Source organism: Crocuta crocuta, unplaced genomic scaffold, assembly GCF_008692635.1.
Source record: "Crocuta crocuta isolate KB4526 unplaced genomic scaffold, BGI_CrCroc_1.0 scaffold458, whole genome shotgun sequence".
NCBI classification, from domain to species: Eukaryota; Metazoa; Chordata; class Mammalia; order Carnivora; family Hyaenidae; genus Crocuta; species Crocuta crocuta.
This window is the reverse complement of record NW_027531908.1, coordinates 105,437-120,845: the sequence shown is the minus strand read 5'-3', so window position 1 is coordinate 120,845 and position 15,409 is coordinate 105,437. Positions and strand designations below refer to the sequence as shown.

Genomic DNA, 15,409 nt, shown 5'->3' with positions numbered 1-15,409 from the left:
ATGGATCCCATCACGCACAAGGGTCTAGAACGTGATAAAGATGCCGCCCGGGGGAAATCCAGGGGGTGATTCGGAGAAATAAAGTGTGCTCCCGACTTTGCAACAGACCCCAAAGAAATCGCAGGTGAGCTAAGGGTTAAGTGAAATCATTCTTATCTGTAACGGCGGGCGTATTTCTTTAAAGCCAAGGAGACGGACAGGAAGGAAACAGGGCTATAGAGCGCATCTGTTAGATCAGTGGGACACGGCGTCTGTTCTGGGCGACACAGGAAAGCGGTTCACTAGTAAAAACGCAAAGCTACAAAGAAGCAGAGGTGCAAGCAGGGCGAACAAACAAGGTCACTGTCGTACCTTCCCCGTCAGGCTCCGACCCCACCTCCGACCCCATCTCCGGACCTCGCTGGCCGGGGCTACTCCGGCCCGTGCCCTGCCAGGACCAGCCTCGGACTCCGCTTCAACGCTGCCCCCTCCCGGAGAAGCCCCCCACCCTCCCCACACCCACACCCCACGGGCACGCCGCGTGCGTTTTGTGGGACCGCCGCCTCGGACGCCTGGTGCAGCCTGCCGGCCGGCCTGCCTCCCAAGCACCGTCTCCTGCGCCAGAGCCGCCCTTTGAGCCCCACGCGACCGGCCCGGCATCCACACACTCCGGGACCTCGGGCGGCTTGCTGGACACCTTGGGGCCGCTGACCTGGGCGGGCAGGGCTCCGGATTGCACGTCTCCTGCTGCTCCGGGCGAGGCAGCCGCTGGCACTGGGTATCCGGCAAGATCTCCTCATCCTGGTCCTCCCCGTGGGCCCGTGCGCAATACGGGATCCTCCGCACAACCCCTCCTCCACAGCTCACGCTGCAGGCTGCCAGCTTGTACCGCCACCTGGGGCAAACGGGAGTCAGAGGGGACCCAGAGAAGCAGGCCCCACTTCCCCAGACCGGGAAGGGCCTGGCAAGGTCCCTTCTCCGAGGGTCACCTTTACACCTCCACCCAGAGGCTGGGCCCAGTGGACAGAAAACAGGCAGAAGAGCCCATTTTACAGAATGGAAAGCAAAGGGCAAACCGATGTGTTCAAAGGACAGTGGGGGAGAGGCAGGGCACCCAAGGGGGCCCGCAAAGATGTCTGTCTCCAGCAGGAATCCCAGCACTGCCAATCTCCCTTCCCGCTGCGTGTGCCGCATCACACCAGCACCACCTGTCAAACTGTCTCCCATCCCCCAGCCCCCGCCCCCGGTGTCCCCTCCAGGAAGGCAGGGATGCTTCTCTGTCCTGCTCCCTGCTGGGCCCCTGCCCCCAGAGCAGCACCTGGGCACAGCAGGTGCTCAGTAAAGAACAAGTGATAACAAATGAGCCGTCAGCCATGTTCACGGCATCCCAGATCCCGTGTGATACCACGTGCTCCAAACCCCCCAGCCTTCCGGGACCCCAGTGTGACCCGCTCCTGCGGGTGAGGACACCCAGGCTCAGGAGCTTACTGGAAGGCGATGACACCACGTCTCCTTGAGAAGTGGCCCACCTGGCAGGGCAGGGCTCCGGACTGCAGACCTCGACGGGGCGGGGCCTGGGCATCGGCCAGCATTTGGAGTGAGGCAGGGGGACTAGGCGGCCACGGTCCAGCCTCACGCAGCGAACAGCCAATGGCAGCCGCCCCCCTCCGCACGTCACCGGGCACGGCGCCAGGGCTCGGGTCTCCCACCTGCAGTAAGAGGCCAGCGCTCCGTAGGAGGCTAAGGCTAAGGCTCCTTCCTCCCTGGGGGACCCCGGCTGCTGCCCCCACACCCTCCACCCCGCATGGTCTCCACCCCCACTCACCAAGCCGGGCATGGGGCAGCCTGGCAGACCTCCTGCCGGCTCCCAGGCTTGCTTCCCAGATCACACAGCTCTTCCCGGACAGGGGTCCCCAGGACAGAGTCCACACACACGAAATGCAGCTCCTTCAGGCCTGCAGGGAGGAAGCAGGGGCCGAGGCCCCAGAGGAGGATTCAACAAGAACTCCGGTGCCCAGCCCTCTGGAGACTCAAGCAGACAAGGCCTACGTGGTGCCAGTCTTGACTCTGCCACTTACCAGCTGGTCAAGTCACTTGTCCACATGACTTAACCTCTCTGAGCCTCGGGCTTTTCATCTGCCTAACAAGCAGGGGTATTTATAAAAATTCTTACATTTAAAAAACATTTTGTTAATGTCTTAACCGTTTCTGAGGGAGAGAGAGAGAAGTGTGAGCAGGGGAGGGTCAGAGAGAGGAGACACAGAATCTGAAACGGGCTCCAGGCTCTGAGCTGCCAGCACAGAGCCCGACGCAGGGCTCGAACCCACGGACTGTGAGATTATGACCTGAGCCGAAGTCGGACACCCAACCGACTGAGCCACCCAGGCGCCCCTATAAAAATTTTTTTTAATGTTTATTTTTTTGAAGGAAAGAGAGAGACAGAGCACGAGCGGAGAGGGGGGCAGAGAGAGAGAGGGAGACAGAATCTGAAGCAGGCTCCAGGCTCTGAGCTGCTAGCACAGAGCCCGCCCTCCCCCCCATATGGGGCTCGAACTCATGAGATCATGACCTGAGCTGAAATCAAGAGTAGGACACTGAGCTGACTGCACCACCCAGGCACCCTGCTGAAGATTTTTAAAGTGGAGACACAAAGTGCCTGGCATGTGGTAGGTACAGAATTGCTATATGAGAATCTCTTGTTTCTGATTAATGATGTTATTAGGGCTGTTTCCTTGAATCGCCCCTGTAGGAGTATCGGTAAAAGAAATCTCTGCGGGCACCTGGGTGGCTCAGTCGGTTAAGCGTCCAACTTCAGCTCAGGTCATGATCTCACAGTCTGTGGGTTCAAGCCCCGCGTCGGGCTCTGTGCTGACTGCCAGCTCAGAGCCTGGAGCCTATTTCAGAGTCTGTGTCTCCCTCTCTCTCTGACCCTCCCCTGCTCATGCTGTCTCTCTCTCTCTCTCCTAGAAATAGATTAAAAAAAAAAAAAGAACACAGGGTATCTTAGAATTTTGTTCCTCTGGCTTAGCTGCCAGGAAGCTCAGAGCTAAGTTTGGGGCCCTTCTCTCGTTGCTTTTCCAGACCTTCAGAAATATAGTTGGGTGCCAGTGTTGCTGGGTTTTATCATCTTTTCCTATCTTTGAGCCAATCAATGAACACTTTTACATGGCTAGCTGCACTTTGTCCCAGTCTCCTTGTGTATTACGTCATGTTTTCCTGTAGTCTGGATTCTCCGTAAGCCACCCAAATGCTTTTAGAACTAGGCAAAATGCAGGGGCGCCTAACTGGCTCCGTTGGTTAAGCATACGACTTCGGCTCAGATCATGGTCTCACGGTTCGTAGGTTCAAGCCCCACGTCGGGCTCTGTGCTGACAGCTCGGAGCCTGGAGCTGCTTCGGATTCTGTGTCTCCCTCTCTCTCTACCCCTCCCCTGCTCACACTCTGTCTCTGTCTCTGTCTCTCAAAAAACATTAAAAAAAAAAAGAACTAGGCAAAATGAAGGCAGGTAAGAGTTAGCTAATAAGCCCTGGGGCCTCACCTCGACTGCAGGAGACAGAGCACAGCCCCGCCACGGGAGTCCACACGTGTGCGGCTTGGGCCCCCGGCCTGGCACGGCCCGTAGTGGGTGTGGGCTCCTCCCCCGGAGACTGGGGGTCTGGCTGCAGAGGACAGATGACGAGCTGCTGGGTCTGGGTTTCACCCCTCTTGATCCCTGGGTCCCTGGGCTCCAGCCACGCCAGTCTCTTCAGGAGCGAGCCTCTCCCTGTCGCCCCTTTCTGGGGAGACTTGCTCAGGGCTGTCAGGGCTGCCAGAGGCTGCCTTCAGCCCACTACCCGCCTCGGGCTCTGCACCAGCGTGAGCAGTCAGTTGCCAGATGGCAGGGCTGGGCCGGGGGCTTGGGAGCCAGGTTTGCGGGTGCCCTTGACCCTGCAGCCCCCACCGGTCTGGAGGGGACAGGCCTGGCCAGTATCCTTGTCTGAAAGCAACGCCCCTCAGCCAGGGCCCCTGGATGCAAGCAGGAGTGTTTCTTTGGGCCACAGGGACCTGGCAGCTTTCTAACAGGGTCTGGGGCTTCAGTGGGCATCCCAGCCGCAGGGGGGGCATCCCAGCACCCCCCAGCACCCCCTCAAGCTTGCCCTCTGTCCTGCGCACAGCAGGGCTGCGGAGGGACAATCACACTGGCCAGGGGGCCGATGGTCACTGGTGCTCCCCGTTCTCTGGCCAGACAAGCACGGTCGTGCCTGGGACACTCACGGGGCCCTGTGGCGGAGGACATGTCGCGGCCACACACGGCCCGAGGGTGGGCGGCTTCTCGTCTGTGGAGCAGGGCCTGGCTGTGGCCTGCGCCTCCGGGCCACCTGCCCCGAGCGCACACGTCCCATTCTGCAGAGCCAGGTCTCCTGCACACGCTGACGAGCACGCGTCTGACACCTGGTGCCTGAGGAGGGGGCAGGACACACATCAGCCCCTGCCCGCGCCACTGGGCGGTAGGTACGGCCCAGCCCCTGGGGCAGGAGGCAGTGACCCCGCACCCCAGGATCTAAGAGCTCAGAGAGGCGCCCTGCAACGAAGCAAACCCCGGAGGCCTCTCCCTGGAGCGCAGGACGAGCGGCTGTGGGCGTCGGCAGTGACACAGGCCCTGGGCCTCTGCCTTCCAGAGAGGACCGTGGGCCTCCGTGCCCCTAACAGTATCACTGCCGCCACAGTCGCATCCCCCAGGGCGGGGATGGCCGCTGCGTTCCGCGTGTGCGCGGACCCTGACAGGTGGCGTCTGCCCGCAGCGCCGTGTTGAGGAGGATTCGGAGGCAGGAGGAGGCCTCATGGGACAGGGAGGGGATGCCTCTGTCTGCCGTGGATGGGAGGGGGAAAGGAGCCCAAGCCACGCGTGGGCCACCAGTGACCTCGGCCGACAAGTAACAAACCGGGGCCCAGAGAGGGAAGGGGCCTGCCCTGGTCACCCAGCCAGCGTACGGCACATCAGAATAAGCCACTGTCAGGGGCGCCAGGGTGGCTCAGTCGGTTAAGCGTCCAGACTTCAGCCCAGGTCATGATCTCACGGTTCGTGGGTTCAAGCCCCACGTCGGGCTCTGTGCTGACAGCTCAGAGCCTGGAGCCTGCCTCAGATTCTGTGTCTCCTTCTCTCTCTGCCCCTCCCCTACACATACTCTGTCTCTCAAGAATGAATAAACGTTAAAAAAAAGAAAAAGAAGAAACCACTGTCGGCTTGGACGCTGAAGGGATGGGGGAGGGGCAGCGTGGAGACAATGATAACAGTGACAAAGTGACACCTCTCGCTTTACATTTGTGGCTTCATCACTTGGTCCTCACAGCCCCTCCATGGGCAGGGACCTAGGGGTCCAGAGAGGGAAATGACCAGCCCAGGGTCTCTGGGATAGTGGTTCTGAAGCTGGCCACTCCGGGCCTCCCCTGCCTCTGCCTCTGCCTCTGCCTCAGGAGGGTGGGGCCCCCCCAGAGTCCTGGGGAAGAGGGGGCTCCGGGAGGGTAGGCTCAGCTCAGGGACAAGCCCTGCCAGGCACACTGCGCCCCCGCCTCCCCGTCTCCCCTGCGGGGCAAGGCTGGGAGCCGCAGCTGTGCAGCACTGCCTGCTGAGCGCCGGGCGGGGGCAACGTCCTCAGGGGNCGCGGAAGTCTCCAGCCGCCCAGCTCAGGAGGGGAGGACCAGGAGAGACAGACAAGGCAGATCTGTCCACCCACCTCGCCTCCCTGCTCTGGGCCGGGCCCCAGGTCCCTGCGGACGCCTGGATTCCTCCTAGGTGCAGCCAGCCCAGCCTGCCGGCCCTCCAGACGTCCCGGACCCGCACCCGGGCCTCAGGACACCAGCCTGGCACCCAACAGGGACAGCCTGGTCACTGATGTCATGCTCCTGCCAACTGCGCATGCCAGGTACTTCCCACCATACCCCCGGAACCCCACCCCCTCCCTCCCAGGGAGGACGCCCACCTCCACCTTGCAGTGAGCTTGACGCGGGCGCACGCTGCCCCCAGACGATGTGCCGTGGTATGGGTCACCCACAGGTTGACACTGTCACCTGCATTTGCCCAAATCTCAGTGTCCTCACCTGCAGAATGGGGGCATCGACACACCTCCCAGGGCCGTAAAGGGACTGAACGAGAACACGCCTGGCAGTGGCCTCACCGAGCCCGTGCTACAGGGCCCCTGTGGCAAGAGCCCAGAGGCCACGGCTGAGCGCAGACAGCACTCACTGTGGGGGGCAGGGCCTGAGGGCGCAGGACTCTGGCCACGCTGCCGGCCGCTGGCTCCCTTCGCACCGGGCGGCCTCCACCCACTCATTCCTGGCCTGGTCCAGACAGTCGTAGGTCACCCAGCGCCGCCCTGGCAGGGAAGGGAGAGGCTGGGCCACCTCGCTGCAGGGGGCGAACCATGTTTCAGGGGGGCCCTGCCCCAGGCCTCACCTGCCCCACAGCTCACCGAGCAGGAGCCCCGCGTGGCGGCCCATGCCCAGACCTGTGGCTGCTTCGGCTGGAAGTAGGTGAAGGTGATGTCTGGGTGCGCGAGGTCACCATACTCCTCCCCGTAGCGCCTGTAAACCTGCGTGAGACAGACAGGGGCCAGGCTGGAGGGCAGAGCCTGGCGGCCCCCGAGGGTCTAGCGCCTGTCCCCACGATGCCTCATCTGGCCACACAGCACCGGCCTCTTGTCTGTTAAAATGGGGAATCCCTGGGCACCCCCTGGCGAGTCCTGATTTGGCGGCTCTCAGAGGAGCCCAGGAATCTATTTTTACACCCACCGCAAAGGATGCAGACAGGGCTGCTGGGCTGCCGGCATCTGGAACCACATTCCCGGGGGTAAGGCGGGGGGTAAACCGGGCTGCACGAGGAGGCAGGGAAGGAGTGAACTGCTTACCAGGCGGCTCCCTCCAGCCTGGCTTGGACTCTGGGGGAGCTCCTGCTGTATCCCCCAGCTTTGGGGGCAGAGGTGGGGCTGCTAAACCAAACTCAAGGGCCCCCAAGGCTTGGACCCCTTCCCGAGGGTTCTCGGGGCAATTTCAACATATGTTAGTTTCTATCCACCCCTCCAAGCACCTTCCTCAGCAAGGCACACAGGGGGCCCCGTGCAGAGGGGGATGAGCCCAAAGCCCATGCCCCCGTGTACCCTCTGTCCCCAGAAACGATGAGAGCCAACATCCACTCAGTGCCAGCGACTGCCACCCATGCTGCCGGAAACATACATCCCCTAACCCTGGGAGGCAGGATGGCAGCCTCCTGCCCATTCTACAGAAGACTTAGGCACAGAGCAGTGGCATACACAGCCGTTTGAGGCAGAGCCAGGACAAGAAACTAGCATCCTCTGTGGAGGACGGCGTGGTTTGGGGGAACATTCAGCTTGTCCCACAACTTCTGGGGGGTCTCACTTTCCCTCGATCGGGATGAGGCATGCCCATCTGGCACTTTCAAGATTCAAGCCGGCAAGCCCTTCCGTGGCAATGGCCACCCTTCAGGACATATGCATGGGCACCAGGTGCTCTGCTACACGCTTAGTGCACCTTCTCTTTAAAAAATGAATCTTGGGGCGCCTGGGTGGCTTAGTCGGTTAAGCGTCCGACTTTCGCTTAGGTCATGATCTCGCGGTTCGTGGGTTCGAGCCCCGCGTCGGGCTCTGTGCTGACTGCCAGCTCAGAGCCTGGAGCCTGTTTCAGTCTGTGACTCCCTCTCTCTCTGACCCTCCCCTGCTCACGCTGTTTCTCTCTCTCCTAGAAATAAATAAAACATTTTAGAAAATAAAAAAATAAAAAAATAAAAAAATAAAAAAATAAAAAATAAAAAATGAATCTTCACCAAACTTCATAACATAGGTATGCTTAGCCCCATTTTATGGATGGGGAAACTGAGGCTCAGAGAAGTTAATCCCTTTGCCCAAGCTCTTGGAGAGGCAGGATTCAAACTCTAGTCTGCCAGAGTTCCTGGGCCTGGACCCTTGACCTCTGGGTCACCTCATTTTCAGCTCCTGGGCTGACACTGCTCCGCGAGGGACAATCCCACAGTGGGTCTCTAGTCAGGGAATCGCCAACTGTCTTGCTCCCCATGCCCTCCTTGGGTCACGTCCGACACAGGCCAGATCCCCACTGCACTCTGCACAGAGCCCCCTCTGCACCCTCCCTCCCCACCCTCCAAGTGCCGGCGGCGTGGGGGAGCCCCCACTCCTCTCATGGCCAGCGAGGCCCCTGGAGATCTGTCCTGCCTCCTTGCCTGGGGGGGGGGTCCCCTTCCCTCATCCCTCCTAATTACCCTTTGTTACTCCCTGCCTGGCCCGGCAGCGCCAGCTCATCTCCGACCTCAGCAGCACAGCCCGCTCCTGGGGAAGCCCCGGACCCCTGCACGCCCACTCTCAGACCGCCAGGGACCCTGTGGGCTGACTGCTGAGACACCAGGAGGAAGTCCCGCTGACCCCCCCCACCCCTGTCACCTGGATCTCCATGTCTTCCTGGGTGGGTCCCTGGATGCGGACCTCCTCCAGGTGAGGCAGCCGGTCCTTCGTGAGGCTCACTCTGTACTCAACCCGGCTGTCCTCCAGGAGGGAGGGGTAGGTGGTGCTGGGAGAGATGGTCGAGTTCCCGGCCACGACGTAGCGCCCTCGGATCCGCACCGCTGGGGGGGGGGGTCAGGCTGTCAGCAGGGGGAGTGCCACCCCACCCCTGTGGTAGGTGGGCGCCAGCCCTCACGGAGGAGGTCCTGGTGTAAGGAATAGGGTGGTGGCGACCACGGGACGTGATCTCCGCTGCCACATCTGTAGCCCTCCTCCCCAGGGCCCCTGCCTTCCCTGGGGAGCCCCTCTGCCTGGCACCGCGGTGGGTCAGGCGGTCTCTGGAGCCAGCAAGGCGCCGCCCCCCAAGTGTGCACAGGCATCTCACCACAGACGGCGTCCCCACGGGGCGCCTGGGGGGCTCAGCTGGTTGAGTATCCAGCTCTTGACTTTGGCTCAGGTCAGGATCTCACAGTTGGTGAATTGGAGCCGAGTCAGGCTCTGTGCTGACAGCTCAGAGCCCGGAGCCTGCCTGGGATTCTCTCTCTCTCTCCCCCGCCTCCCCCCCAATCTCCCACCAAGTGTGCTCACATGAGGTCTACAGGCAGCTTCAGGGGCCCTAGGACCCCGACGCGCCCCCTCTCCACATTCAAAGGACAGGTGTAGACGCCCTCGAAACCAAGAACCACTGCGGCATATTGAGTAGTAACGCGATTGGCCCGAAGACAGGTGTGGCTTTGCCCTGGGCCTCGAGGCAGGAGCCTGCGTCACACCTGACAGCAGGACCCTGTTTAGGGTGGGGGCTGGCCAAGCCGGCAAGACCAAGCACGGGACTGAGCAGCGGCTCTGAGTCGACGGCATCAGTGAGCCTGGGGACGGAGGCCATCCACGGGGGTCCGCAGTCACGCCTCACGTCCGCACGACGAAGTCCTAATTAAAACTGGACGCTGAACCCGGTGAGCTCCCTGGGCTGGCAGCACAGGCTGCCTATTGTCACGCTTTGATGCTGGACGCAGAGCCCTCCCAGAGTCCGCCCTAGGCATCCCTCGCTCTGGCTTATTGTCTCCTTCCCCTGTGATAAGCCGTAACCGTGGGTATAAAAGCTCTCAAAGTCCTGGGGGTCCTCATAGCGGCATATCCACCATGGTGGCGGTTAGGGAACCCCCTGAGCTTGTAGCCAGCGTCCGAAGTGAGGGCATCCGGGGGTCTGTGCCTCGCCGTCGGCAGCCTGGCTCACTCTGGATGGGTGCCCCCCCGCCCAGCTCACCCAAGTGTGTGAAGAGAGGTCTCCGGTTGGTGATGTATATGCTGGTCAGGTTGCGGGTAACTGTCAAGAACGTGACGTATTCTAGAAGGAAGCAGGGGGGCGTGGGGGGGGGTCCCCAGGTCACTTACAGCGCAATCAAAGGGAGGAAATTCGAGATATGCAGGAAAAAGAGCCTCGGCACCAAAAGCTGCCAGTACAACGGGGCTGCCTCAGGCAGTAGAGAGCCCCCTGGCACTGGGGGGCCGATCAGAGCCCGGCTGGCCGGCCACCTTCCAGGGCGCTGCCCCGGCCAGGACTAGGGACTCAATCCAAGGTTCTGGGCCCGGCCACATGCCAAGGCCACAGGGAGGTGGGACCCAACTTCCCCGCTGACCCTCTAGGCGCCCACTTTGCAAACGACTTGACCTCTTTTATAAACAGACCACAGCCAAGGCTCCCAAGTATCACATCCCTTCTGATGGGAACCCTCCGACTGCCCGGTGTCTGGGTTTTATCTGCCTCACAGCTACCGTGAGCAATCGTTCCCCAAACGCCACTGCCTCCGGCGGGCGGCGGCCTTATCAAATTCCGAGCTGCCTGGGGAGGCTGGCGAAGGGGAGGGCGGGGGCTGAGGCCCGCAAGGAGGGGCCAGGGCTCACTGCCAAGGCTCTGAGTGGCAGGGGTCCCTTGCGGGCAGGGGGGAGGAGCCCGGCCACCCACCCCTGGGGAAGCCCGTACCTCTGGCCCTTCCGGCCGTGAAAGAGCCGTTGCGGGGGCTGCACGTGCTATTGTCCCCCCCACACACCTGGCACGCATCTCGCACCTGCTGGGAGTCCATCCTGCCGTCACAGCCGAACGTCTGTGCAAAGAGCAGGGGCACGTGACACCCATGACTGCCCACCAACCCCACTGCTCCGGGGCGCTGGGGGCCACACCACCAACCGGAGGCATTTTGCAGCATCTGCCGTCCATGCAGGAAGCAGACACGAAGGGGTCCCCCACGGTCTCAGCGGAGCTCTGAACCCCCAGCTGACTCTGCAGTCAGCTCAGAGCCCTGGACCTGGCCCCACCCCAGCATCTGGCTTCTGGCCTGACTGGCCGCAGGGCCACGGCGGATGGGAGGGCACCTCCGCTGCCCGCACACACGTACCCTGCAGCTGCCCGACACGCACAGGCTCAGGGTCCCGTCCTCCCGCCGGCCATGTGGCACACACCGGGTCCCATCCAGGAAACTGTCCCCACGCCTCACAATGAAGATCTCCCCGATGGCTCGGCACATGTGTCTGCACAGAGCGTCCCCTGGGAAGGTGAAGGCACAGAGAACCCCCACGTGAGGGCGACCAGGAGTAGGGAAGGCAGCGACCCTGTAAAGCACAACCCGGGTGGGGCTGCCCTTGCCGGGGCCATCTCACTTCATCCTCTGGGTTTGGGGCCAGGGGCCCGGCTCCTGAGGCAGCCGTCATAACCACGACGTAACAACTGTTACTGAACTGAGCCAGGGAGTGCCCTTGGTGCTCCCCAGTGTCGTCTCACTGAATCCTTCCAACACCTGAGCAGGGAGACTGGCTCTTATTTCCATTTTACAGATGGGAAAACCAAGGCTCAGGCCCCTTAGGAAGGGGTGGAGGCAGGACGTGAGGCAGAGTCTGAGCCCGAGCTGTCAACAGCACCAGGGTGATGGGGGCCGGCCGCACCTTGACTGTACTGCTCGGCGGAGCCCCAGCGGTAGAAGGAGGCATTGCCTGGGGAGAGGTGGAGCGGTTTCCTGTCCGTCTGCGAGCACTGCTCGGACATGAACTCCAGCTGGGTCTTCTCACAGGCCTGGCCGGGAGGAGGCAGAGAACAGACACAGGAGGGGCCCTGGGGGCAGGGGATCTCAGACAGGAGCCTTTGCCACCGGGGGCAGCAAGGGACCCCGCAGCACGAGGGCCACAATGCGGGTTTGAGCCCAGCTCCTGGCCGCACTGAGGTCGCCTTGCTCTATAAAGCAGGCCTATCTGGCCTACCGCCCAGCAACAAAGAAATAAAGAGCACTGCTCGCCTGCTCCCCTCCCAGAGCCTGTGCTCCAGGTGAGGACTCCACCCTCCAGGTCCGCAGAGGCCCCGTAACAGCCTGCAGAAGGTGGGAGGGAAGCTCTCGCCTCGTGCAGATCTTGACGCAATGTCAAAGGAAGCGTATCCCAGCACTTCACACGCAGCGCACTGGCCGTGATCAAAAACATGGGCAAGAGGGGCGTCCAGGTGGCTCAGGCCGTGAAGTGTCTGATTCTGGATTTCAGTTCAGGTCATGACCTCGTGGTTTGTGAGTCTGAGCCCTCAACACGGGCAGTGTGCAGCCTGCTTGGGAATCCTCTCTCTCCTCTCTCTGCCTCTCCCCAGGTCGTTCCTGGCTTGCTCGCTCTCTCTCTCAAAGTAAAAAACAAAAACAGGGGCGCCTGGGTGGCTTAGTCGGTTAAGCGTCCGACTTTCGCTTAGGTCATGATCTCGCGGTTCGTGGGTTCGAGCCCCGCGTCGGGCTCTGTGCTGACTGCCAGCTCAGAGCCTGGAGCCTGTTTCAGTCTGTGACTCCCTCTCTCTCTGACCCTCCCCTGCTCACGCTGTCTCTCTCTCTGTCTCCTAGAAATAAATAAAACATTTAAAAAAAACAACAAAAAACAAAAACAAAAAAACTTAAAAAACAAACACGGGCATCAGGGTGGAGAGGGGGAGATGGTGTGGAGAAAGCGGAGCCCATGCACACAGACGGTGGGAAAGCGAAGCAGGATGGTTTGGAGGCTCAAAGAATTAAACGTAGAAATACCATATGATGCAATGAGTCCACTTAAAAAAAAATCTATTTTTTGATGTTTATTCATTTTTAAGAGACAGCACGAGCAGGGGAGGGGCAGAGAGAGGGAGACGCAGAACGGGAGACAGGCTCCAGCCTCCCAGCTGCCAGCTGGGAGCCCGACACAGGGCTCGAATTCAGGAACTGTGAGATGGTGACCTGAGCCGAAGTCAGACGCCCAACAGACCGCGCCCCCAGGCGCCCTGTCCAGGGGTTCCACCCTTAGGTGGAAACAAAACCTCGTGGAGCGCCTGGCGGCTTCTGACTTCTGCTCAGTTCGTGATCTCATGGTTTGTGAGTTCAAGCCCCGCCTGCGCTGGGCTCTGCACGGACACCGTAGACCCTGTCTCCCTCTCTCCCTGCCCCTCGCACACGCATGCGCGCTCACTCTCAAAAATAAATATGAAGAAAATAATAATGAGAAATGGTGCTCAAGTCCACAAACACATGTGCTCACAGCAGCACCGTTCAGTCACCAAAAGGTGGAAATGGCCCAAATGTCCATCACCAGATGACAGATAACAGGTGCTCTATCCACATGACAGGATATTATTCAGCCACAAAAAGGACCGAACTTCTCACACCTGCTACACCCTAGATGACCCTCGAGGGCATGGTGCTGAGTGACAGAAGCCAGTCACAAAAAGGCCACACTGTTGCTGTGATTCCATTTGTATGAAACATCCAAACAGACACATCCAGAGACAAAAGAGGCTGGTCGTTGCCAGGGGCCGGACGATGGGGGAGGGGAGTGACAGCTTAGTGGGTCTGGGGTCCTACTCTGGGGTGACAGAAGCTTTTTGGACTTGATTGAGGTGGTGGTCGCACAACATCGTGAATGTACTAAAAGCCACTGGATCCCACCTTTTACGTGCTTGATTTTATGTGATGTGAATTCAGCTGCACTTGGAAGGAAGGAACGGTTCTGGGGTGTGCTGCTGGGAGTGGGGCAGTGGCACGTGGGGTGGGGACACTGCAGGGACGTCCCGGAGTACGTTGGGACCACTGAGGTCCCAGTGGAGGCAGAGCAGCACCCCTCCCTCCCCAGAGCGTCCTGGTGTGAACCACGAATTACAGTCGCCCTGACCCTTCCGCGCTCCCAGGGCCTGGCGCCGCCGACCAGACCCTCTGGCCCCCCCCCGGAGGAGGCAGGCCTACCTGGGTGTTGCACGTCTCCGCCTGGAGGTCAGCGCCCACACACGCACGCCCTCCATAGGCAGGCCTGAAAATGCCCACAGACACAGGGTGACGGGTGAGCTACCACCCCCAAGCCAGGGAATGCGGAGCGGGCCCTTCTCACCCATCCCCCAGCCCTGACCCGGAGAACAGCACCTCCTCCATGCAGTACCTGGGGTTGCTGCACTGCCGCCTCCTGATGACCACGCCTCCCCCGCAGGAGCGGGAGCAGGGACTGGGGGGACCCCAGCTAGACCAGTGCCCGTGCACCACCCCCACGGGGCTCAGCTCCGCCAGGGAGCGGCAGTGACCTTTGGAGCACCACTGCAAGAGAAGGGCACACCGTCTCACACCCAGGACACCCCACACCCACAGGGCACCCCGCACCCACAGGCACCCACAGGGCACTGCACACGCGAGGCAGCCACACAGGCGTGCTCATGTGCATGTGCCCCTCCCCCCATCCTGCTCAGGAACTGATGCTACATGGAAGAAGCCAACCCCCAGCCTGTAGGACAGAGGAGGGGTCTGGCCCTGTTCGAGCGGAGAGGAAGGGCAGGGGCACGGAGGTCTGCAGGGTAGCAGAAGGCCGAGCGCCCGGTACAGCCCACAAGCCAACACGCGCTGTCAGTCCCGCTCTGACCTTCTGCACCCCACACTCTGTCCCATCCAGGAGGGGGATCAAGAGGCGGCTACAGGTATTTTGGTCCAGGGGGTCCTTGTGGCAGGAGAGGGCCTGGCACATGTCCTAAACGGGGAGACGGGGGGGCCGCTGGAGGGTGCAGCCGTAACTGTCCCCCCGGAAGCCCACAGGACACGGTGACACTGCGCCGTGGACGCTGGTGGCGGGGAGAACGTGCACAGCGCACCTGTCCGTGGGCACAGGGCAGTGACCAGGACCCACGATCTTTTTAGGGGCCCACAAAAATGTTTTCATTTCTTCTAAAATCAGGAGACAAAAAAATGACCCTTTAGGCCAAAGCAGATGCCCTCAAAGGCAATATTAATATGATCGTCATAACAACACATAAAAATCCTTATATATTTTGTAAAAACACTGATAACAATTGTCGGGGGGCCGACATGTAAAAGGTGGGATCCAGTGGGCTTTAGTACATTCACAATGTTGTGTAACCACCACCTCAATCAAGTTCCAAAACGCTTCCGTCACCCTGGAGGACCCCAGACCCACTAAGCTGTCACTCCCCCCTCCCCCACTAAAGCAAAAGTGCCTGAGGCCCATGAAAGTCCAGGGGGGAAGTCTGTCTTTAGAGGACCGGCCCCCTTCATCTCCCCTTCCCCTGCTAGCTCACACTCCTGCTATAGGATTCAGTTTGGAGGTGACTTCCTCCAGGGAGCCCTCCAGGTTCCCACTGGATTGGGAGCCCTTGGTAACTGCGCATTTAAGTTCCCGGTCAATGGGCTCAGGGGCCTCCTAGGGTTGGCTCCAAAGGATTTGTGGGACCCAGTCAAAGCGAAAACAGGAGCGCCCTCGTTCAAAATGTACGGATTTTAAAAGCGGACTGGCAGCCTGGCACAGCAGCAGAGCTGGGCGCGGGGACAGGGAGCTGGGGTTGGCGGCGGCGAGGCGGGTCAGCCGGCGGGACTCACGAGGTGCTCCCTGGAGAAGGTGCAGGCCACCGCGGCGGGGCCGAAGGCGACGCGGCACTGCTCGTCCGC

General features: G+C 60.9%; 1 protein-coding gene across 1 annotated transcript in view; it reads right to left on the bottom strand.

The window, feature by feature from the left end:
* ADAMTS13 (ADAM metallopeptidase with thrombospondin type 1 motif 13) overlaps nucleotides 1-15,409 on the bottom strand; it is a 29,276-nt gene that overhangs the window by 6,057 nt on the left and 7,810 nt on the right. Inside the window, 16 exon segments of the mRNA XM_077774646.1 lie at nucleotides 692-874; nucleotides 1,509-1,688; nucleotides 1,805-1,934; nucleotides 3,518-3,638; nucleotides 4,234-4,417; nucleotides 6,203-6,332; nucleotides 6,413-6,548; nucleotides 8,424-8,605; nucleotides 9,748-9,828; nucleotides 10,465-10,585; nucleotides 10,877-11,025; nucleotides 11,421-11,547; nucleotides 13,712-13,775; nucleotides 13,902-14,053; nucleotides 14,373-14,477; nucleotides 15,341-15,409. The exon segment at nucleotides 15,341-15,409 is cut by the window's right edge and continues 3 nt beyond it. Coding sequence (XP_077630772.1) covers nucleotides 692-874; nucleotides 1,509-1,688; nucleotides 1,805-1,934; nucleotides 3,518-3,638; nucleotides 4,234-4,417; nucleotides 6,203-6,332; nucleotides 6,413-6,548; nucleotides 8,424-8,605; nucleotides 9,748-9,828; nucleotides 10,465-10,585; nucleotides 10,877-11,025; nucleotides 11,421-11,547; nucleotides 13,712-13,775; nucleotides 13,902-14,053; nucleotides 14,373-14,477; nucleotides 15,341-15,409 — 2,114 coding nt within the window.